Below are 23,560 nucleotides of genomic sequence, written 5' to 3'. Positions count from 1 at the left end.
ATTTTTAGGTCCTGAACATACAGAAACAGACTACAGAACACAGTTTACCAATCCTGGCTCAGAGAAATGTCCTGAGTGCTTAGTCTGATGTTTTGCAAATATCCATGTACACCTAAGGAAGGCATTTAAAAACCCAATTATGAATAAGGCACAACAGAAAAACAGACCATTCTCCCAATTTTTCCTGAGCTCTAAAAGCAGTATCTTGCATCTGGAGAACTTTTATTAGAATGAACATTTTTTATTAACACCCAAAAAACAAATAATCCAGTGAAGAAATGGGCAAAAGACATGAATAGGCACTTCTCCAAAGAAGACATCCAGATGGCTAACCGACACATGAAAAAATGCTCAACATCTCATCATCAGGGAAATACAAATCAAAACCACAATGAGATACCACCTCCCACTGGTTAGAATGGCTAACATTAACAACTCAGGCAACAACAGATGTTGGTAAGGATGCGGAGAGAGAAGATCTCTTGCGCTGCTGGTGGGAACGCAAACTGGTGTAGCCACTCTGGAAAAGAGCATGGAGGTTCCTCAAAAAATTAAAAATAGAACTACCCTATGACCCAGCAATTGCACTACTAGGTATTTATCCAAGGGATACAGGTGTGCTGTTTCAAAGGGGCACATGCACTCCAATGTTTATAGCAGCACTATCAACAACAGCCAAAGTACAGAAAGAGTCCAAATGTTCATCAACAGATGAATGGATAAAGAAGATGTAGTGTATACACACACACACACACACACACACACACACACACACACACACACGAGTATTACACGGCAATCAAAAAAATGAAATCTTGCCATTTGCAACTACATGGATGGAACTGGAGGGTATTATATTAAGCGAAATTAGAGAAAGACAAACATCATATAACTTCACTCATATGAGGAATTTAAGATACTAAACAGATGAACATAAGGGAAGGGAAGCAAAAATAATATAAAAACAGGGAGGGGGACAAAACAGAAGAGACTCTTAAATATAGAGAACAGAGGGTTACTGGAGGGGTTGTGGGAGAGGAGATGGGCTAAATGGGTAAGCAGCATTAAGGAATCTACTCCTGAAATCATTGTTGTACTATATGCTAACTTGGATGTAAACAATAAGTAAATTCTATAAATTAATTAATTAATTTTAAAAAATGAATGAATTAACGAACATTTTTTTAAGTATTTCAGAGCAAACCAGTAAGTAACGTCTAAATAATCTAATATTGAATTCCCTTCATAAATTAATGGTCAATTTTATGACATTTACAATAACTCTTAAAAAAATCTTTTTGAGTACCTCATACAGAAACATATTTTTAGACTTTTCAGATAAGGTTTTTTGAAATGAGATCTGCAAAGGTTTAAAAATTTTCACCTGCCACAATGTTCCCAGAACGTGCCACAACCTTGAATCCATCAGCTACCTTGTCTACACTATCTCCGTGGGTAAGCAAAACAATTTCTTCCTTCTGAAGGCCCCTAAACATACAAAAAATAAAACACAACATACAAATATCTTAGAGACATGATCAATGAGACCTTATGCTTTATTTTCCAGCTTTATTGAAATGTAACTGACATATGACATTGTGTAAGTTAAAGATATACAACTTGATGATCTGATATACACATGTATTATGAAATAATTACCACAATAAGGTTAGTTAACACATATCATTTAGCATAGGTACCATTTTTTTCATCTATTTAAGATCTACTCTCTTAGCAACTTTCAAGTATACAATACTGTGTTAACTGTAGTCATCATCCCTGAACATTAGATCCCGAGAACTTACTCATCTTATCACTAAAGTTTGTTTTTTCCCTTTAGAAATACTAGCTCACCATACATGTAAATCAAAAAATTTAGAAACATGTAACAGTGCAACTCTGCTGGAATTTAATTCTATGCATTATTTAAAAAAAAAAAAAGCCAATGAGAGCATTAAATACCAAAAAAGGCAATCTGTTGGGGCGCCTGGGTGGTTCAGTGGGTTAAGTGTCTTACTTCAGCTCAGGTCATGATCTCACGGTTCAAGGGTTCGAGCCCCGCATCCAGCTCTGTGCTGACAGCTCAGAGCCTGGAACTTGCTTCGGATTCTGCATCTCCCTCTCTCTCTGCCCCTCACTTGCTTGTTTTCTATCTCTCGAAAAAATAAACGTAAAAAATCAATCCGTAAAATTTAAAAACTGAAAAAATAAAGTTGGTGGTATAACCACACATATAAAAAATAATTTCAAGAAGCTACAAAATACTAATTTCAAAATTTTACCTATTAGGAAATATCTTAAGAACAAAAGGCATTTCAGAGAACTAAATATTCAGTAGTTTTCTACCAAAAAGTGATAGTACTAATACTGGTAGTGTTATTTTGCAGCTAGAGAGTATAAATACATACATATCACAGGGTAAAATAAATATTAAATAATATAATTAGGAATTGAGATTTTTAGCCTCACAGTAAGGAGATGCAAAATCAAAGGAGTTAGATAAAAACCCTATAAACATTCATTTTAATTGGAAATAAGAATGTACACTGATTTTGTTTTTTCTAAAAGAATACATTTTGACTAACTTTGTTCACTGAAAAGGCCTAGAAACAAAGACAACCCGGTAGCAATGTGTATCTCTACTTCTCATGCCAAACAAAGGCATGGATTAAAGGAAATGTCAGTAACATTTATCAAATGCAACGCATGGACTTTCTCTGACCCTGATTCAGACAAATCAACTATAAAAAGACATTTTTTTATATTATGAGAAAATCTGAAAGAATCTGAATATTAAGAAGTTAAAAAAAATAATTAAAAATAAAGCAAGAAGATAAAAGAATATTAAAGCCAAAACGATGTTTTGGGTTTACTAACTGCTGTCATCATTGTTGTTTAGGATTAATGAAGGGGAGTCCCAGAATTGTAGAATTAGAAGACAGAAAAACTTTAAATTTTAACCAGATCTTTAGATTTAAAAAAACCTCTTGCAGTATCATATACCACCATGACTCCTAAAATGGTTCTCAAGACTAGTCACTTGGGATACAGATGAATGTAAACAACAACCTCTCCATTATGAAATGGATAAGCACTGGATTTCAAATGTATTTTGGCAACGAATAGCTTCAGTTCATATAATTATTTTGAGCCATTTGGCTGTTTTGAAAAATGATAATCTTTGAACAGATACACTTATTTTTGCTCTTCCTCAAAATTAAAGAGGAGACAGCCACGGCCTGTTTTGTGTATCAACTGGGGTTATGTCTCTATTTCAGATAAAAATAAGTTGGATTTTAAAATTTCTGATCTGTCCAATTTGGAGAAAACTATTCATTAAGAATTAATTTAGGCACAAGTCAATGGAGCCTTTAAGAACCTTACACACAGTATGATCAAAAAGAATGAAATCCTGCCATTTGCAACAACATGGATGGAACTAGAGTATATTATGCTAAGTGAAATAAGTCAGAGAAAAATAAATATTGTATGATTTCACTCATATGTGGAATTTAAGAAACAAAACATGACCAAAGGGGAAGAGAAGTAAAAATAAAACAAGATAAAAACAGAGAGGGAGGCAAACCCAAGAGACTCTTAAATACAGAGAACAAATTGAGGATCACTGGAGGGGAGGTGAGTAGTAGGGTGGGCTAAATGGATGATGGGAAGCAAGGAGGGTACTTGTGACAAGCAACGGGTGTTATATGTAAGTGATGAATCACTGGGTTCTATTCCTGAAACCATTACTACACTGTTAACTAATTCAAATTCAAAAAAAAAAAAAAAAAAAAGAACCTTATAACAAACCCGTAACTAAAAATAATTAGCAGTTAAAAGAAATGATAACAAGGGGAACATAAGTGGCTCAGCTGATTGAGCAACTGACTTCAGCTCAGGTCATGATCTCATGGCTCTGAGTTTGAGTTTGAGCCTGGAGCCTGCTTTGGATTCTAAGTCTCCCTCTCTCTCTGCCCCTCCCCTACTCATGCTCAGACTCTCAAAAATAAATTAAAAACAAAAAAAAAAGTAACTGCATCATGGATAGACTTGTCTAATCATTATATTGTACCTTGAAACTAATGTGACATCGTGTCAACTATACTTAAATTATAAATAAACAGACTTCTTGGATTCACCAAAAAAAAAAGAAAAACAGGTTAACCCTGTATCAATCGATATCAGCCTGCGCTTTACAGATTTACTGCAGTAAGGGGGAAATGTAGTTTTAAAGTAAAAAGGAAATTTAAGGGGCGCCTGACTAGCTCAGTCAGTAGAGCATGTAACTCTTGATCTGAGAGTTAAGTCTGAGCTTCATGTTGAGTGTACAGATTACTTAAAATATAAAAAAAAAGAAAAGAAAAGAAAAGAAAAGAAAAGAAAAGAAAAGAAAAGAAAAGAAAAGAAAAGAAAAGAAAAGAAAAGAAAAAGAAATAAAAATGAAACTTAAGTCAAAATGAATTAAGTGAGGGGGGCCCTTGGCTGGCTCAGTCTTTGGAGCATGTAATTCTTGATTTTGGGGTCATGAGTTTGAAGCCCACATTGGGTGTAGAGATTACTTAAAAAATCAAGAAAGTAAGTAAGACTATTAATAGTCCACCAAAATGAGCTTTACCCAAAACACGGAAAAACCCAAAAAAGGAAAGTTTATGGTTCTTTAGAAAACTGAATGAAAACAGCATTTTTTTTTAAGTCAAGCAGAAGATAAATGATTCTAGGAAGCTATGAATAGCTCATTCACCTATCTTCAAATAGATTAGACCTATAGCACCTTATCTATTATCACCTAGCAACAAAATCAATTAATACATTCACTATATTAAAAGATAGTACACTAGGTACAGTTACGCTCAACATAGAGAAAGTGAGGAGGGAAACATAACACATATTTAGTAATGAGTCCAACAATTTGGCTGTTTGCTAAGTACCCAGCAAAAAACATGAAGGAAGAGATATACAAACACACGTGGCAGATGCAAGATAGTTTAAAACATTATCGATTTGCCACACCTGGCACACGAATGTTTAAAATCGTACCCCAAAGAGTAAAAAAGAAAAGCCATAAATGTTAGCATCCCAGTCCACAACTCCAAACAGGAATCCAAGACTGCACAAGTGTTTTTAAATTAGGTCATAAGGGCTTTCACTATTCCTAATCACCACTCTCTGCCATCCTGACACTCAAATGGAAAACAAATATGACAATTACACCGATGGCCACTAGGATGGCCTTAATTACATTATATTACAGATTCTCTAATTTTGAAGAGTAACAATCCCAACTTTAAATCAGGTACTCTACTAACCGTTCTTATTCATCTAAAAATATTTATAATACCTGAACAATGAGCATGTGTTGTCCACACTAATACTGAAGACTCCATCTTCTCTAACACTTTTTTTGTGCACAGTACCTCCAAATACCTTATTCATCATCTGTTCAAAAAAAGAATAAATTGACATTAATGTCAGTCAAAAGAAAATTACCCATTTTATTATGCTAATTTAGTAATTTATATTTCTTATTTTCAGAATATCTGCTATGTTTGCGCCCCAAAAATCAAAGACTTAGATAAATATAGATAACTTGGTATTATCATATAAAATTACAGTTATTAAGAAGAATAGTTATAAAACAAAACTAGATTAGATATCTGACCTGAGGTTAATTTCTATTAAATACTGGCAGATTTTCCATTTAGTGTACTTTAATTCATCTGTTAAAAATGGAGGTTTAATACTTACATCTGAGTTTAATTTAAAAGCATTTTAAAAGGTACTCTGAACTTAGAAAAAGAGCAGATGATAGAAGAGCTGTGGTATTAAAACTAGACAGGTATAAATTTCTCCAAGCGATTTAATCTTTGGCCCCAAAGGAACAGTCTGAAAGCCTGCAGAAGGCTATGGTGTGGACACAGCGTAAGCAAGAATATCTGCTCTTTCAATTAAATACATTTGTACAAATCCCATACGCCTACAGACTCTTATTTCAAACAGTCTCTTCATTCTGCCCCTCCTTGTGTCAATCAATCTTCTAATTTATCATTCACATTTGCCCAACCTCCTCCCCAACACCAAAAAAAATACACAAAAGATTTTTACAATCATTATTTCTGATTGAGGTAACCACTACAACTCATCTGGGTTTGTCTGTTCCACAACAGGTGTCATAAGATACCTGCCATACCCATGCAGGTTACAGGTTGACCCAGCTCCCAACAAAAAAGCAGGCAGAGGGCTAAATAAATGTCCATTCTTACAATGCACAGTGGAATATTCCTCAAAATCATCAGCAAATGCTGCCCTCTACATTCTCCTCTGAAGACATTCAAAATAAAACTTCCTGCAATAAAGGTTTGGGTTAAGCCCAAAAGAGAGAAAAAAACAAAACAAAACTTGTTAACCCATTTAGCCCAAATTTCCCTAACTAAAAACCCAGGTATTAAACACTTTCTGCAGTACATTAACTACCACACAGTTTAGGAAACATTGCTACAGTCTAACCAGTCTATATTCTAGAGATCTACCAATGTCAGCTACTAAAATATAAATATGATTGTGTTAGTCCATGATTAATTTCTTCAATGGCTCTCTACCATCTACAGCAGGGTTGGTAAACTTTTCCTGTAAAGAGTAGGTATTTTGGTCTTTGCAGGCCCTACTGCCTCTGAAGCAACCATGCAATTCTTGCCATAGCATGAAAGCTACAGACAAGTATTGTCCACAGACAACACTTAAAGAAATGGATAGGGCTATGTTCCAATAAAACTTTATTTATGGACACTGATATTTGAACTTCACTTAATTTTCACATCACAAAATGTAATTCTCTAAAAAAAATTTTATTTCAGGACACCTGGGTGGCTGAGTCGGTTAAGCATCCAACTCTTAGTTTTGGCTCAGGTCATGACCTCACAGTTCATGAGATACAGCTGAAAGTAGGGCTCTGTGCTGACAGTATGGAGACTGCTTGGGATTCTCTCTCCCACTCTCTCTCTGTCCCTCACACCCAAAATAAATAAACATTAAAAAAAAAACACACACAGTTTAAAAAAAATTATTCCAAGTATTTGAAACCATAAAAACTGGGGCACCAGGGTGGCTCAGTTGACTGAGCAACCAACTCTTGATTTCAGCTCAGGTCATGATCCCAGGGTCATGAGATAGGCCCTGGGGTTGGGGCTCTGTGCTGAGCATGGAGCCTGCTTAAGGCTCTCCTTCTCTCATTCTGCCCCTCTCTCTGGCTCGTGCTAAAATAAACACATAAATAAAAGTAAAAAAATAAATAAAAACACAGAAACTATTCTTAGCTTGCAGGTCATACAAAAAGAGGCAATGGGCCAGATGTGGAGGCAGGCCACAGTTTGCTGACCCTCTGTCTATAGGATAAAGTCCAAGTCGCTTATATTACACAAAAAGCTTTCATTACATGGCCCCTGTCTAGTATCACCTCTCTTCCCCACCCCCACTTCTCTACTCCAGCCAAACAAGTGTAACTGCCAAAACAATGAGACCATGTGTTCTCCCCCACGTCTTCAGATTTCTTCACAGTCCCAGAGGCCTACCAAAGCATGTGGCCCAAAGCAGTCATTAAAATTTGCTGAATGAAAAATGCTGTCTTTCATATACTCAGTGAACCTTGTGCACGTCTACCTCCTTTAATTTGCCGTTCTTAATTAAAAGACAGCTGAATGATCAAGAAAACTAAAGCTGTTCAAACTCAACACAAATTAAAAGTTCACAAAACCTAAATTAAATGCTTTTACAAAGCCAAAGGCTTGCCCTAAAATTTGAAGTTATCTTACCTGTTGAGAAGGCTTTCATGTTTGTTTGGTTTTTTTCTTGGGGGGGGGGGGGTGCCGTTCCTGACTACACTACTTAAGGTTAAAATGCAAAGAGCTGACAATCAGTTAAGCCTGTGTTTGTGAGAAGGGGGGATAACTTTACCTATAATAAAACAATTTGTTTTCTTGTTAAATTTTTGTTTTAGTATTCTGACTTAAGGAAATGGTTTTCAGTATGGATTCCTCATAACCCCAATGTCATAAATGCCTCAAAAGAAACTCATGCAGGACTCCAGATCTACTGCCCCAATCAGATCAGCTCTTGTCCTGCCAGTTTTACAACAAGGGTTAGATTTGGGAGAGAGAAAGGGAAGGATACTCCCTTTTAATAGAAGTAATTTGACAAAACCTCATGGACTGTGTAAAGAAACCAAACACTTGTAATAAAGATGTTTCTCAGGATGCAAAAAAAAAAGGAAAGAAAGAAAGAGAAAGAAAAAAAGGATAAAAACAGAAACCAAGTGAAATTACAACAGTGAAGAGGCAAGTCACAATCTAGAAGGTATCTGCTATATGTATTTGGCTAATGTTTAGTATCCATCATATACAAACATGGTAAAATAAGACACTGTAATAGAAAAGTGGGCAAAAATCATTAACATGCTTCTATACTAAAGCAGACACTACTGGCAAATAAACATACAAATCTTACAATAATAAGGAAAATGAACATTAAGACTACAATGTGATCTCATTTAATGCCTCTTCATATTGGCAAATAAAACAAGAAATCTGACAATGTTAAGGCTTGGCAGGAATATAGAGCACAAGGAATTTTCACATACTGCTGCAGGAATGTAAATTGGAGGGAAATATTACTAGTAAAGCTGAGATTCAGCATTTCAGTTCATGGCTGCCCTAGAGAAAAGTTAGAGTATGCAGAATGCCAAAAGACAAGTACAAAAATATTCATGGCAGTATTGTCTGTAATAGCAAAAAATTGGAAAAAGACCAGCAATACCAATAGTGAAATGTATAATTAATCTGTGCCATTCAAACAAAAAATTCAGTAGTGAACATGAGTAACTTACAATTAAATGTATTAACATGCAGAATTTCATTTATATAAAGATCAATGGGCAACCTAAATAACATTATTTAAGGATATAAGCTTATGTCTAAAGCTGTAAGGAAAAGAAAGAATGAATAATAAAATTCAGGAAAAGTGCTGCCTCTGGTAGGAAAAAACATGAATGGAGAAAAGTATAAAGAGAGTTTCAAAAGTTGTACTAATATTCTATTTCTTATGCTGAGTGGAGAGTAATAGAGATAAATGGAGCAACGAGCAGGACTAACTTTTTTCTTCTAAAGCAAAGAATTACCAGAAAGCAATTAGAAAGTCTCTGACAAGAGAGTCTCAAGAATGGGAAAAGATGGTACATAAAATAGTGAAATTACTAAAATTTCAGAATGCTGTTGGGGGCAAAAGTACATCCCAGAGTGAGACCTTTGGTGCTAAACTTACCCAACTAATAGCCATTAAGAAATATCAGTCAGTCCTTTATAGACAGCTTATTAGCTAGATGTGCTATCTATACCAGTATTTTATGGAAAGACGATTTCTGTCTAAAGACCAAGATCAGCCTATTCCACTGTCCTACTATGTAAGTTCAGAGGACATAAAGGCAGATTGTTGTACACATTTAACCTGAGCAGGCCTGGCTCTGGCTACAATAAAGATCCCTAATGAATAACAGAAAAACTAGGCCTCACAGTTATATTAGGGACTGGCATAAGGGAGAAACAGTCACTAGCACTTAAATTAAGGCAACATTTTCCACATGTATTTCACTGTAAGTGGGTCCTGAAAAAAGGTATCTATGAGAGTCTTCCTTACAGAATGTTATAATACCTCTCAATATACTAAAAAACACTTAAGTCGTGCTGTATGATTAATACTGACTACTCTGGCATGGAAAATCAGTGATGTAAATACATTACATCCTACAGCGAAGATATATTTAAAAAAAAGAGTCATCCAAATATCAACTAAATCAACATGCAGGCTCTTCTAAGAAAATGCATTTATTAGAATATTACATAAGAAAATCTAAAAATAAGTTATTAACCAAGTGAAATTCATAATCACCACTTGACATTTCAGAGAACATTAACGGGAAAAAGAGCCTTTTACTAGAAAATGTTTGTTGCATAGAGAAGAAAATATCTATTATAGCCTTTGGACTCTGTATGTCACATATTTGTAGTGATCAGTATTTCCTCTAAATCAAAGTGGAAAACTTTAACAACAATTAGCAAGAAATGAAATCTGGTAAAGCTGTTTAACAGACCGATGATTCCTAAAATTCTGCTCTTGCATCAAGCATACAGATAATGAAACATTCACATTTTTTAATAATTTATTTTTTAATTTATATCCAAGTTAGAATATATTCACACTGATTTATATTTTTTTATTTTGTGAACATTGATTTATATTTTTTTTACTTTGCGGAATACTCCAGAGATAGCTAAAAGAGAATATACTGGTCTGCTCACTTTCTACCTTTTAAACAGCCTCCTTCTGTACAATATTCATATTAAAGCATAAAGGTTTCAGATTGTTTTAAAAAAAAAATGACTCCCTCTGTTTTGCCCACTTACTAAAATTTCAAATTATCTTCAATCCAAAAACTTAAAACAACTCGGTCATTGGGAGAAAGAACACGTTGTCTTAATTATTAAGCTACGCATACAAGTAATCAAAAATTAATAGGCAGTTCTCAATAATCAATTAGGGAGGAACAGAGTATCATGGGGAAGTAAAAAGCAGTATCTGAATTAACACCAATTCCATTTGGTTAATCAATGGATTAACTCTCACAATTAGATTAATTCCACTTGTATTCCGACCCTGTCCTTCCTTCCGCTTAAGGTGGGCAAAAGGGAAGAGATGAAGACAATTCACAAGCAAGTGAATCTAGTCATCATATTTATTTGGCTATTCTTACCATAGCAGAGAATTCTGAGTTTAACAAAAAAGTAGCTTGCTTCTGACACTAGAAAAGTCAAAATACTGTAACATATCAATTAATAATTATTACTCAGGGAATTTTTCCCAGCTAACTCAATTTTCAGATGACATGGTTAAGTAAGACACACTGTTAAAAATTATCTCAATTAGAAAATCATGTTGCTTACAACCACTAGGGATAACTTTAAAAAAAATTTTAACATTTATTTATTTTTGAGAGAGCACAAGCAGGGGAGGGGCAGAGAGAGAGGGAGACACAGAATCCAAAGCAAGCTCCAGGCTCCGAGCTGTCAGCACAGAGCCTGATGCGGAGCTCAAACTCACAAACCATGATATCATGACCTGAGCCGAAGTTGGACACAACCGACTGAGCCACCCAGGTGCCCCAGGATAACTTCTCTTAATTTATTTCTATTCCCACCTCGTCAGTAAATAGACCGTATTAAACAAATCATTCTTTGCTAAGTGAGATTTTAGCAGGTTCTGGTTCATTATCTTCCCATCATCTTATTTAGTAATCACATTCTACTAGTCTAATAAACCTATACTACCTAAAAATAAAGTAACCAAAGAAGTACCAAAGCAGCCAAAATAGATTTCTAAACACCTAACTCATAAAAGAATAGCTTATGTCTAGACCTCAGTCCCTATTTATTCTTGTTTTTGATACAATTCCAAGGTGTATATTAATAACACACTGGAGACACTTGGCAGACACAATCTTAACAAAATAATCAAAATTAACATTGTCTGTCATGGTACACACAGACGTCGATCGGGTGCCTCCTAGTTAGATACTCTGAGAAGAGCACAGCGTCACTTCTATGGTACTCCTGCCAAAGAAAATAAATAAATAATAACCTAAATCTAACAATGCAGAAACAGCAAATAAACCAAAATTGAAGCATCATCTACAAAGAACTGGAATATCCTTTTTTTTTTTTTTTAATCTGTCAAGGTCATGAGAGAGAAGGAAAAGACTGAGGAATGGTTCCAAAGTAAAGGTGTCTGATAATAAGAAACATGACAACTAAATATACATGGTCCTGGTTTGGATCCAGGACTTATAACGGACATTAATGAGACAAACAGTGCAATGTACATTCACTCTGTGGATTAGATGCACAAGTGAATCAATGTTAACTTACGGATTTTATTATTTGTACTGTGGTTACACAGAAGAGAGCCCTAGCCCTTAGGAAATACAACAAGTAACAGGACATCATGTGTGCAACTTACTCTCAAAGGTTAAAAGTGTCAATAGTAAGGGAATTGAGTAAAAATACATAGAAGCTCTGTGTGCTATTTCTGTAACACGTAAATCTGAATGTCTAAGTTTATTTATTTTTTTAATGGATAGTGTTATGTTATATGCAGTAATATAGCTGTTTTCTTCTGAAAAGAGATTTCCACTCAGGTCAATTCTGCCATGCTATTGTAGCAATTTGTAAACCCTCGTAATATGCACAAATTAGCTCATACAACTAAATATCCTACATACTCTAAAGACAGAAAATACTAATACAGTAAGAGTCACAAACAGGATACAATTAAGTCAATTCTTAAGGCAAATTCACTGATGTACCTGCATGCCATAGCAAATTCCAAGAACAGGCTTGCCAATCGTGAATATTGCTGGATCAAACCAGGGAGCATCTTCTGCATACACAGAATTAGGGCCTCCAGAGATGATAATAGCACTGTAGATTTAAGGAAGAGAGTCAGTGAAGAATCTCTAACAGCTGATTTTTTTCTTTTCTTTTCTTTTCTTTTTTTTTTTTTTTTGAGAGAGAGGGAGAAAGTGCATGAGCGGACAAGAGAGGCAGAGGGAGAAAGAGAATCTCAAGTAGGCTCCACGTTCAGTGCAGAGCCTGATGACAGGCTCGATCCCACAACCCTGGGATCACGACCCGAGCCAAAATCAAGTCAGACACTCAACCAACTGAGCCACCCAGGCGCCCCCTGTTATACAAAGTCTATCTATATTTTCTCTCCTTTGAAGCACTGAGGGAGACTCAATAAAGATTCAGGGATTATATTATGTTTTCAGTATATTATAGCAAATCCAGCCTCCTACACAGCTTAATCATTTTTACTCTACTGCAATGTGTTAAAATCTATCATTTCAACATTCACTTGTTAATAAGTACGAACTTCAAATACATAAATACTAATATTTGTATCTGTGAAAATTTAGCATGAATTTGTTTTGTCTTCTTCATTCATGAAGGAAGTAAATGAAAATGCTAAAGGGAGAAAGAGAAAATACAGATCTTCTGGGACCCAAGGAGTAAAGCACATCACAGAAAGACCCTAGATGACTCAAAGCAAGATACATCAAAGGATGACAGAATATGAATAATAACCTATGTTGGCTGAAAACCTGTCCAACATTCCCAACAGTTTTACCTAAGACCCAAGAAAAGGAACTAACATATGACTTTTGCCCACATGGCATTCTCTCAGGTCAATATGATAACTTCACTATATTACAATTTACAGAGCATTCTATAGGTTAACTTGGGAGTCGAACTGTTATTATGAAAAAGGCTGCAAACTGAGGCTTATGCTTCTCACCTGGCCACTGACAGATCCAATTTGGCCTTCAGAATTCACTCCAAAAATTTAGAACATTTTAATATTGAAAATTTTACATGGGGCGCCTGGGTGGCGCAGTCGGTTAAGCGTCCGACTTCAGCCAGGTCACGATCTTGCGGTCCGTGAGTTCGAGCCCCGCGTCAGGCTCTGGGCTGATGGCTCAGAGCCTGGAGCCTGTTTCCGATTCTGTGTCTCCCTCTCTCTCTGCTCCTCCCCCGTTCATGCTCTGTCCCTCTCTGTCCCAAAAATAAATAAACGTTGAAAAAAAAAAAAAAAGACTTCAAAGAGAGCACAGCAGCAAGGCCAGAATCGATAGGGAACAACAGCTATGCCATTAAAAAAAAAAAAAAAAAAGAAAAAAGAAAATTTTACATAAAAATCTGTATTTCTGGGTTTTTTTTAGGAAGGGGGGGAATCTGGCAGCACCTGACCTTCACTCTCACATGGCTACAAATAACCAGAATCAGAGAGAGATCTGCACCTCCAGTAAAGATTTAATTGTATAGTAAGTTGCTAAAGGAGCACTTGGGTGACTCAGTCGGTTAAGCACCCGTCTTCGGCTAAGGTCATGAACTCCTGGTTCGGTACGACTTCGGTTTGGTCATGAACTCACAGAGTCCTGCACTGGGCTCTATGCAGACAGCTCAGAGCCTGGAGTCTGCTTCAGATTCTGTGTCTCCCTTGTTCTCTGCCCCTCCCTACTTGTATTCTCTCTCTCTCTCTCTCAAAACTAAGTGTTAAAAAAAATTTTTTTTAATGCATAAGCTAGAATTCTATAAAATATACTTAGTAATCAAGACCTCTAAAACTGCAATATGTTACACTTAGTTTTATAAAACATAACCACTATGGGACTGCCCAGCATCCTTCAATAATCTGCTAAACAACTCAGGACTGTAAGATTCTTTTTTTTTTTTAATTTTAATTTTTTTTCATGTTTGTTTATTTTTGAGAGAAAGCGAGACAGTGTGTTAGTGGGGGAGGGGCAGAGAGACAGGGAGACACAGGATCCGAATCAGGCTCCAGGCTCTGAGCTGTCAGCACAGAGCCCAGCACAGGGCTCAAACTCATGAGCCAAAGTTGGCCACTTAACTGACAGAGCCACCCAGGTGCCCCAGGACTGTAAGATTCTTAACACTATTAAAAAGAAAAGGTAATAGACTTAGTCAAGGATGAAACTCAAGGAGTACTTAAGCCAATTATGAAAATTCTTATCTCAGTAACTCTCAAGAAGAGCTAATCACTCATTCTGAGTCTTCTATTTCTATTCTGCAATTATTTTGAAACTAACTTGCAATTACAAAACCCAATAAGCTATAAGGCATTCCAGATACCAATTTTATGTAACAAGCAGGTCAAACTTCCGAAAACAAGGTTAAGAGGTCTTTCCTGTCATAATACTAATATTTTACAAAAAGGGTGATCAAATAGATCTCTCAGAAGAAAGGATTATAGTAATCAAAGCCACAGTGCTATAGTTCCTATACTCCTATACAGAAAGAACCTCTAGACACAAGCAAGACCTAGCAATTGTTTATGATGGTGGGAGAGGGCAGGAAAAACAGTTAGCATTCTATTGCCAAGTATTTGGCTACCCTATTCTTAAATATTCAGCCTAGGTTAGTTTGCTGGAGAGTGTTTGTTTGTTTGGGTGAGGGGAATGAAGGAGCTTAGATATGACAGAAGGAATTCAGAATTCTCGCACCATTTTTTGATTCCCTAAAACTGGTTCTCACTGGCGAACAGAGACAAGCATTAGATAAACTCAAGAGTCTCTTCTTACTCTAAAAATTCTACAGTTTAAAAGACAGAACTGTTTTTAACTGTATTCTAAGACTAGTACACAGTTAAATTTAAACCTGTCTTTTCTGATGTCCAATTCACTCTATTTCAGAAACAACACTCACAGGATAAACACGTCTATGAAGTCTTTAAAAGTTGAACATTTCTCTAATGGAAAAAAATTATGTTTTTTGTGTTTTTTTTAATTTTTTTTTCAACGTTTTTATTTATTTATGGGACAGACAGAGACAGAGCATGAACGGGGGAGAGGCAGAGAGAGAGGGAGACACAGAATTGGAAACAGGCTCCAGGCTCCGAGCCATCAGCCCAGAGCCTGACGCGGGCCTCGAACTCACGGACCGTGAGATCGTGACCTGGCTGAAGTCGGACGCTTAACCGACTGAGCCACCCAGGCGCCCCGAAAAAAAAAAAAATTATGTTTTTAAGAAAAATTAAACATCTTGTATTTGGAGGAAACATAGCATTAATGTTTAAGAGCCTATCAAGGTTACAAATGGCAGTTGCTTGCTTCTGGCAACACTCTTAGTAAGGAAAAAACATTAATTACATGAGAAAAGGCATAGCATTAACCAGAAATTGTTAAAGGAAGAGACTATATAGAAGTTGGCTGTCATTTTGACTAGTTATGAGCATGTAAGCTGTTGAATTAGACCTTATATTAGACTTGAGAAATCTTCATATTTTAGAAACTTAATCTCTTGGGATAGGAAGCAAAAGAGACTCAATGGACACAGAATTCTTCTCATTTAGGTATTCTAGCCACTGTATACATTCCTTTGATCAAATGCTCTGGGAATGACCATATTAGCCAAATTCAAGTATGACCCCAAAATCCTATAAAATATAAAATATTCAAATGAAAGGTTCTTGTAATGGTGCAATTAAAATTAAGTCAATCTTTTTAATTGAAAAACAAACAAACAAAAAAACAAATTGGGGTGTCTAGGTGGCTTAGTCGGTAACATCCAACTTTGTATCAGGTCATGATCTCATGGTGTGTGAGTCTGAGCCCCATATCAGGCTCTCTGCTGTCAACATACAGCCAGCTTCAGATCCTCTGTCCCCTTCTGTCTGTCCCTCCCCTTCCTATGCACTGTCTCTCTCTCTCTCTCAAAAATAAACATTAAAAATAAGTAAAAATAAAATAAACTATGAATATGGTTTTTCAAAAAATAAAATTTCCTTTTTTTTAAATCAGAACCATGGAAAATTTCTTGTAAAACCACTGCATGTCTTATAGTCATTTAAAAAATTCACTGTCCAAGCAAATTAATAAAAATCTCCTACAATCTAAGCTCAATCTCCTTAGAAAACATAAGTGAAAAGTCTACCGGAATCCTTGCTCTTTTATAGCAAATGCTGGTGTTTCCAAGGGGAAGATTTCCGACTGCACGAACAGTTCTCGTACTCTTCGGTCTATGACTTTCCCATACTGGGCACCAGCATCCAGAATGACAACAGCTCCTTCATAGTGGTGGCAGCCATCCTTAAGGTCTCCTCCAGCATTCTCCAGCTGCAAATATTAAGACAAATGTCTGCTTAATTATGAAAAGTAGAGCTATTTTAAAAAATAGTGGTCACTATCAGCTCCAAAAACACACAGAAACAAAAAACTTAGGACTTTGAGTTGCCAATTCAAAGCACTTCTTTCAAAGGGAAGATTTTTCAGGTCGCCTGAGTGGCTCAGTCGGTTAAATGTCCAACTTTGGCTCAGGTCATCTCACGGTTCTTGAGTTCAATCAAGCTCCACATTGGGCTTTGCGCTGACAGCTCAGAGCCTGGAGCCTGCTTCAGATTCTGTTTCCTGCACTTTTGCCTCTCCCCCGCGCTCACACACACAGACACACACACACACACACTCTCACTCTTTCTCTCTCTCATATAACATTAAAAAAAATTTTAAATGGAAGATCCTTATACATATCCATACATGGGCATACATAAACACTTTAATAAAAGCTACCATTTATTGACTACCTGATATAATCACTTTATGCATAAAAGTATTAAGTGTATTATCTAATAGGGTGGGCCTACAACAGTTGTGCCAAAATACAGTCCTGGTTTATGCCTGTTACACTGGCATTATTATTAAGAATGCCCCCTTTGAATCTCAAAAGCATCCTAGCTTGAACAGTAAATAATTATATGGTCATCCTATCTAACAGTCACAGCATTCCTATGAAGGATTTTCTGATGAGGAACTGAAAGTTTGCAGCCAGAGTTCAGCATGCTCAAACTCACTTCATCAGAGTATTTTTGTATTACCCGAGGAAATGCTATATATGTGCATCTAACCCTTAACATTAAAATTTCTTTTAATTTTTTAATCTTACGTCAAGTATATGTTGATAACGCTTTTCTTGAAAGCAATTTGGCAAAATGTAAAATTTTTAACTATATATGCTGAAATAGTTACCAGGAACTGGCTTCAAATAACGCAGGAGTAGGTGGGTATGGATGAAACAAGACTGCCTATGCACTGAAATCACTGAAGTTAAGATAAGTACACAGTGTTCATTTTAGTCTATTCTCTATTCTGTTTTTGTATATTAACATAAGAAAAAACTTTAAAAAGTGTTTGTACTCTGGAAACCCACTTGTAGGAAGCATATATAATCCCATTTTAAAATATTTTACCATGTAAAAGAATGTATGTGCATGTATGAAAAAGGACGTATAGACATAATATAGACAGATTTATACAAAAAATATTAACAGAGGTTGTATCTGAGTAATGAGCTACAAGTGATTTAAAATTTTTCTTTCCTGTGGTGCCTGGGTGGCTGAGTCGGTTAAGGGTCCAACTTCTGATTTCAACTCAGCTCATGATCTCATGGTTCATGAGATCGAGCCCCGCAACACACCCTGCTCAAAGTGCAGAGCCTGCTTGGGGTTCTCTCTCTCTTCCTCTCTCTCTGCCCCTCCCCTGCATGCTCTCTTAAAAATAAACTTTAAAAATAATAAAATTTTTCTTTCCTTGTAACTCTTCAGTACGTTTTAAAGGTTTATAATAAACATTTCTGAGTTTTCCCCCTCCAGTTGTAAAATGTGCACATAAAAAAGCATAAGCCAGTCCTTCAGACACTTCTGTAATCCTTTCCATCCCTCTTCCCTCTCCATTTATGTGAAAAAATAAATGCAGACCTCACAACTTCACAAACACGTCTGCTGCAGTAATGAAAAAAGCAACAATCACAGCCATCTACAAAGGATTTGCGAGAAGGACCAAACCACAGGCCAGAAAGGATTATTCAGATCAAAACAATGAATATTTTAATCATATGAATACTGAACAATGTTGAAAAATCAGATCACAGAAAGAAGAAGTTTACAGAATATACTAGAGTGAAAGAAATGCTAAAACTTTTTCCTTTTAGATCTTTGCCCTTAAGACTATACACACACAGGTGCATACACACTACTCTTTAAGGCATTTGTCTTAATGGGGCGCCTGGGTGGCTCAGTGGGTTGAGCGCTGGACTTCAGCTCAGGTCATGATCTCACCCTTTGTGGGTTCAAGCCCCAAACGGACTGACTGCGTCAGAACAGAGCCCACTTCAGGTCCTGTGAGTCTGCCTCTCTCTGCCCCTCCCCACTCATGCTTGCACACGCTCACGCTCTCTTTCCCTCTCTCTCTCTCTCTTCTCCCTCTCTCAAATATAAACAAACATTAAAAAAAATTTTTTTTAATTATTTGTCTAAAATTCCTTAATCTCAATTGGGGCGCCTGGGTGGTTCAGTTGGCTCAGCACCCAACTTCGGCTGAGGTCATGATCTCACAGTTTGTGAGTTTGAGCCCCGCAGTGGAACACATGCTGTCAGCACAGAGTCCACTTCAGATCCTCTCTCCCCCTCTCTACCTAATTTTGTCAAGAATAGAAAGTGTTTTTGAATGACCGCTTGGTTATTGTGTAAATTTCTCAGATTTCAGTCCCTTTATCACGGTCATAATTTTTTACCAAATCCAAATACTAACCTGTTTTTTTACACTGCAGGCAGAGTTCTCGCTTTGCATGATTCTGACACGCACAAATTTCAGTCACCACTGTTTGTATCAAAGTTCAGTTAACTAACACCAGTCTGAGCCACAACATGGCTCAAATTTCAGTTACCATATATTAACTGTAATCACACAAAGTACAAACTTCGTTACCAGCTCTTCAATCCACAAATTTTCACATAAATAACAAACATTATGACGAGTGACTGATATGTCCTTTCTTTCAAAGTTTATTGGCAACTGGTCACTGCAAAACAAAAAAGCTAGAGTACAGCTGTGTTACCTCCTTGTTGCCCAGTGATAAATCCACATAACATTTTACTCCTATGGAAAATCCAAAGAGGGGACTGACTAATAAAGATGAAAGTGCAGCAGGGGCACCTGGGTGGCCCAGTCAGGTAAGCGTCCGATTTTTGGTTTCAGCTCAGATCATGACCTCACAGTTCATGGGTTCAAGCCCTGCATCAGGCTCCATGCTGGCAGTGCAGAGCCTGCTTTGGATTCTCTCTTTCTTCTCTCCTTCTCTCTCTGTCCTTCCTCCCCCCTCAAAATAAATAAATAAATGTTTAAAAAAAAAAAAAAGGGCAGCAAAGAAATGAAAAGTGACACTAGAAGTGAAATATGAATCCAGTGTAAATGAAGCTGTGGAAGAAATTGCTGGCCATGACGCTGTTGACACTGCTGTGGTTTGTGTGCCTCTTGGTTAGATGTGCAGCCAGAAGAACTTGGTGAAGGTAAACTTACCACCACCAATGAGGAAAGTGACTATGTTGAAAAGGATGACAATGTACCAGAGAAAGGGACCCAAGGAAAATACTTCACATTAAAGAAACTCTTGGAGATACTTCATGACATTTCAAAGTGTAAAGGATAAAATGTCAAAAGCCACCAAGGCACAGAAAAGATGCAAAGAGAAGCAATATTTAAACTACTCTTAATCAGTATTTTACAAAGAAAACATAAGTCTCACTGTGTCTAATGCTTTAAGTTATTTTAAAGGGCAGTTTCAGTATTTTATTTCTCTATACTTCTATAATTAACGTAAAATTAATGTTTTGACAAAAGATTTTAAAGGTCATAAAACCACTGTAATCTTCCCATTGATCAAAATTGCTTTGCATGATTTAGTTTGCACAACCATTTTTATGGTCGTTTTACTATTATACAGTGAGGACTATCTGTACTTCTTTAAATCAACTAATTTAAAAGAAAAATGTACACTGTTTCCTCATCAACTTTTGAAAATGTTTAATCACATGACATCAGAGGTCACTGAGGAAATACTGAATCCTTGCCTCATTTCTACCTCGGCTATCAACGTGCCTATATCCAGCACAAAATCTTCAACAGCTCAGGGAAAAGCAAAAAGATCACCAGTAATGAAAGCAAAAGTTCCTTTCCCTCAAAACCTTGACTCTATTTATTACTACTTCACACAGACTTGTAAAGTTTGATAATTAAACTTCCAAACTTAACAGATTAGAAAAAGGACCCTAATGAGAAAAGAAGTTGTCAGTCACATCAATAGTAGAGACAAATGAAATTCAACACTACACAACAGAGAACTTTATTATACCTATTTGTAAAATCTATTAAGTAAATACAAAAGCCTGAAAGGTTAACATCCCTCTCAACTCACCTGATGTCTATCATTTTATCTTATCATGATGACATTTTTCAAAACATCAATAATACTAAGGGAAAAAAACAAACCTATCAGTACCCTAATTTAACAATAAGACAAAAGAATCTAGAGATTCTCATAAGGTAGAGATGGTATCATTTTTGTATCTTCCTGAATTCCCATATATCACTGAACAACTAGATAGCAAAACGAAACAGTAAATGACAAGATATTCTCCCAAGAATCCCAAAATACAAGTTTGTGGGAACAAACTACAATAGTCATAAACTCTGGTGTTAAACATTTATGTGGGAAACAACCTAGCTTCAGTGAAGAACTTGAGAATAGGACAATTCCAAAAACAATCAACAGGTATTAGTTAGAAAGCACAGGCCAATTCAAGAACAGCAGCTGCACTGGGAGGTGTGAGAACTCCATCCAATAGTGCATGGGTAGTAGGAGACCCAAGGTAAGGCTTAAACGGGTGGAAGGTATTTAATACCCATGAACCTTATAAACTAATGGGCCAGGGCTCCCTTGTAGGACAAGGCTCACAAATGAGGAGCAACTGCTGGGAGCAGAATCAAAATTAAGCAGGACAAGGACAAGGAGGAAGGAAAATAGAAGGGCCAAACTACACTCGGGGAGGATCAGAGCAAGGAATCCTGAGAAAACAATCTGCCATAATTTTAACAGAAGAAAGAGCCCTATAAAGTTACGAAAGTTTTTTTTTTAATTTTTTTTTTAACGTTTATTTATTTTTGAGACAGAGAGAGACAGAGCATGAACGGGGTAGGGGCAGAGAGAGAGGAAGACACAGAATCGGAAGCAGGCTCCGGGCTCTGAGCCATCAGTCCAGAGCCCGACACGGGGCTTGAACTCACGGACCGTGAGATCGTGACCTGAGCTGAAGTCGGACGCTTAACCGACTGAGCCACCCAGGCGCCCCTAAAGTTACGAAAGTTTTATGAACCAAGATTCCATCTAAAAACTCAGGAAAATTAAATTCATATAAGAGAAACAGAAATTACACAAGTCAAATCCCATACAAAATTACTAAAAGTAAAAAAGAGTAAGGAATAAAACAACATCCCTACAAGAGCAAGCTGAAAAGAGAAACAGATCAAAACTGGAAAGTACCATTTTAATTTTTAAAAAATGTTTGTTAACTTTTGAGAGAGAAAGAAAGATGAGTGGGGGAGGGGCAGAAAGAGAGAGACAGACAGACAGATGATCTGAGGCAGGCTCTGCCCTGACAGCAGAAAGGCCGATGCCGGGCTCGAACTCACAAACCATGAGATCATGACCTGAACCAAAGTTGGAAGCTTAACTGAGGTACCCAGGCACCCCTAAATGAACTAAAAAATATTAAGAAAATTATACAAGGCATAAAAGAACACGACTCAAAATTAGACTTTGAAACCAGAATGACCAATCTCAACACATACTTTTTTAATTTAAATTCCAGTTAACATACCATGTAACATTCGCTTCAGGTGTACAATATAGTGATTCAACACTTCCATACAATACACAGTGCTTATTATCATAAATGCACTCCTTAATCCCTATCACCTATTTCACCCATCCCCCCGCCTACCTCCCCACTGGTAACCATCTGTTTGTTCTCTGTAGTTAAGAGTCTGTCTCTCGGTTTGCCTCTTTTTTTTCCTCTTTGGTCGTTTTATTCCTTAAATTCCATATATGAGTGAAAACATGCAGTATTTGTCTTTCCTGATTATTTTGGTTAGCATAATACTCTCTAGCTCCGTCCACATCATTGCAAGTGGGAAAATATGGAACACCTCATATATTTTTATGTCATCCTTGCACAGGAGCCATGCTAATCCACTCTGTACCAACACATATGCTTAACAAAACTATAGGACTTTAAAGAAAAAAAACTTTCAATATTTTGAATAAAAAAGCACACAATTTATAATTCATCCAACTATACATTTGTTGTGTGTAGTTTTCTGTGCCCATGTTTTATTTTACAATAAAAAGATTTTTTTTAATAAAAGGGAACTAGCATTTACTTCACACCTAGTATTTCATGTGCTTTACATGTTTTCTTATTCATAATGGTATGTGTTTCTATTTTACAGATGGAAGAATGAGACTCAGATACTATGTCACTTGCATAGGGAAAAAATGGCAAAAGCTGGATGTAAATGTAGGCCTTTTCAAACCCCAAAACAATCAGCACTACAGAAGGAAAGTGGGTAAATATGCATTGTATTTTGGGGTGCCTGGGTGGCTCAGTCGGTTAAGCTTCCGATTTGGGCTTAGGTCATGATCTCGCAATCTGTGAGTTTCAGCCCCGTGTCGGGCTCTGTGCTGACAGCTCGGAGCCTGGAGCCTGTTTCAGATTCTGTGTCTCCCTCTCTCTCTGTCTCAAAAATAAATAAACATTAAAAGAAAAAAATGTTTTTTTAAATATGCATCGTATTTTTGGAAGACTACCTTCATTTTATTTATTATTTTGGTACTTAAAGGAAGTAAGCTTTATTACTTTAGAAATATTGCTTTCATGAATGAAATAATGTTCCACTGGTATCTGAGAAAGGTAGTATTATACCACATAAATGATTTTGGAAACTGGATTTCATCAGTACTAAAGTTATTCAGGTAGTTGTCCTTCAAAAAAGACATTTTAGGGGGCACCTGGGTGGCTCAGTCAGTTAAGCATCCAACCTCAGCTGAGGTCATGA

At 36.5% G+C, this 23,560-nt stretch overlaps 1 protein-coding gene and 1 non-coding gene across 4 annotated transcripts in view; both read right to left on the bottom strand.

Moving 5' to 3' along the window:
• The window catches only part of GMPS (guanine monophosphate synthase), a 79,120-nt gene that overhangs the window by 37,449 nt on the left and 18,111 nt on the right, over window positions 1-23,560 (bottom strand). For all 3 annotated transcript variants that reach the window (XM_040480568.1, XM_040480567.1, XM_040480569.1), the window contains exons 2-5: window positions 16,551-16,732; window positions 12,404-12,518; window positions 5,339-5,436; window positions 1,385-1,488 (exon numbers count right to left, since the gene is read on the bottom strand). In XM_040480568.1, coding sequence (XP_040336502.1) covers window positions 1,385-1,488; window positions 5,339-5,436; window positions 12,404-12,518; window positions 16,551-16,732 — 499 coding nt within the window. The remainder of the gene's footprint in view (window positions 1-1,384; window positions 1,489-5,338; window positions 5,437-12,403; window positions 12,519-16,550; window positions 16,733-23,560) is intronic.
• Window positions 22,637-22,742, bottom strand: LOC121034249 (U6 spliceosomal RNA). Its single transcript, XR_005792333.1, has one exon. It is a non-coding gene; the product is annotated as a U6 spliceosomal RNA (small nuclear RNA).

This window comes from Herpailurus yagouaroundi, unplaced genomic scaffold, assembly GCF_014898765.1.
Source record: "Herpailurus yagouaroundi ecotype Mexico unplaced genomic scaffold, PumYag 159, whole genome shotgun sequence".
In the NCBI taxonomy this organism is placed as follows: Eukaryota; Metazoa; Chordata; class Mammalia; order Carnivora; family Felidae; genus Herpailurus; species Herpailurus yagouaroundi.
The sequence above is the reverse complement of the archived record's forward strand: the minus strand, read 5'-3'. Positions and strand labels throughout refer to the sequence as shown.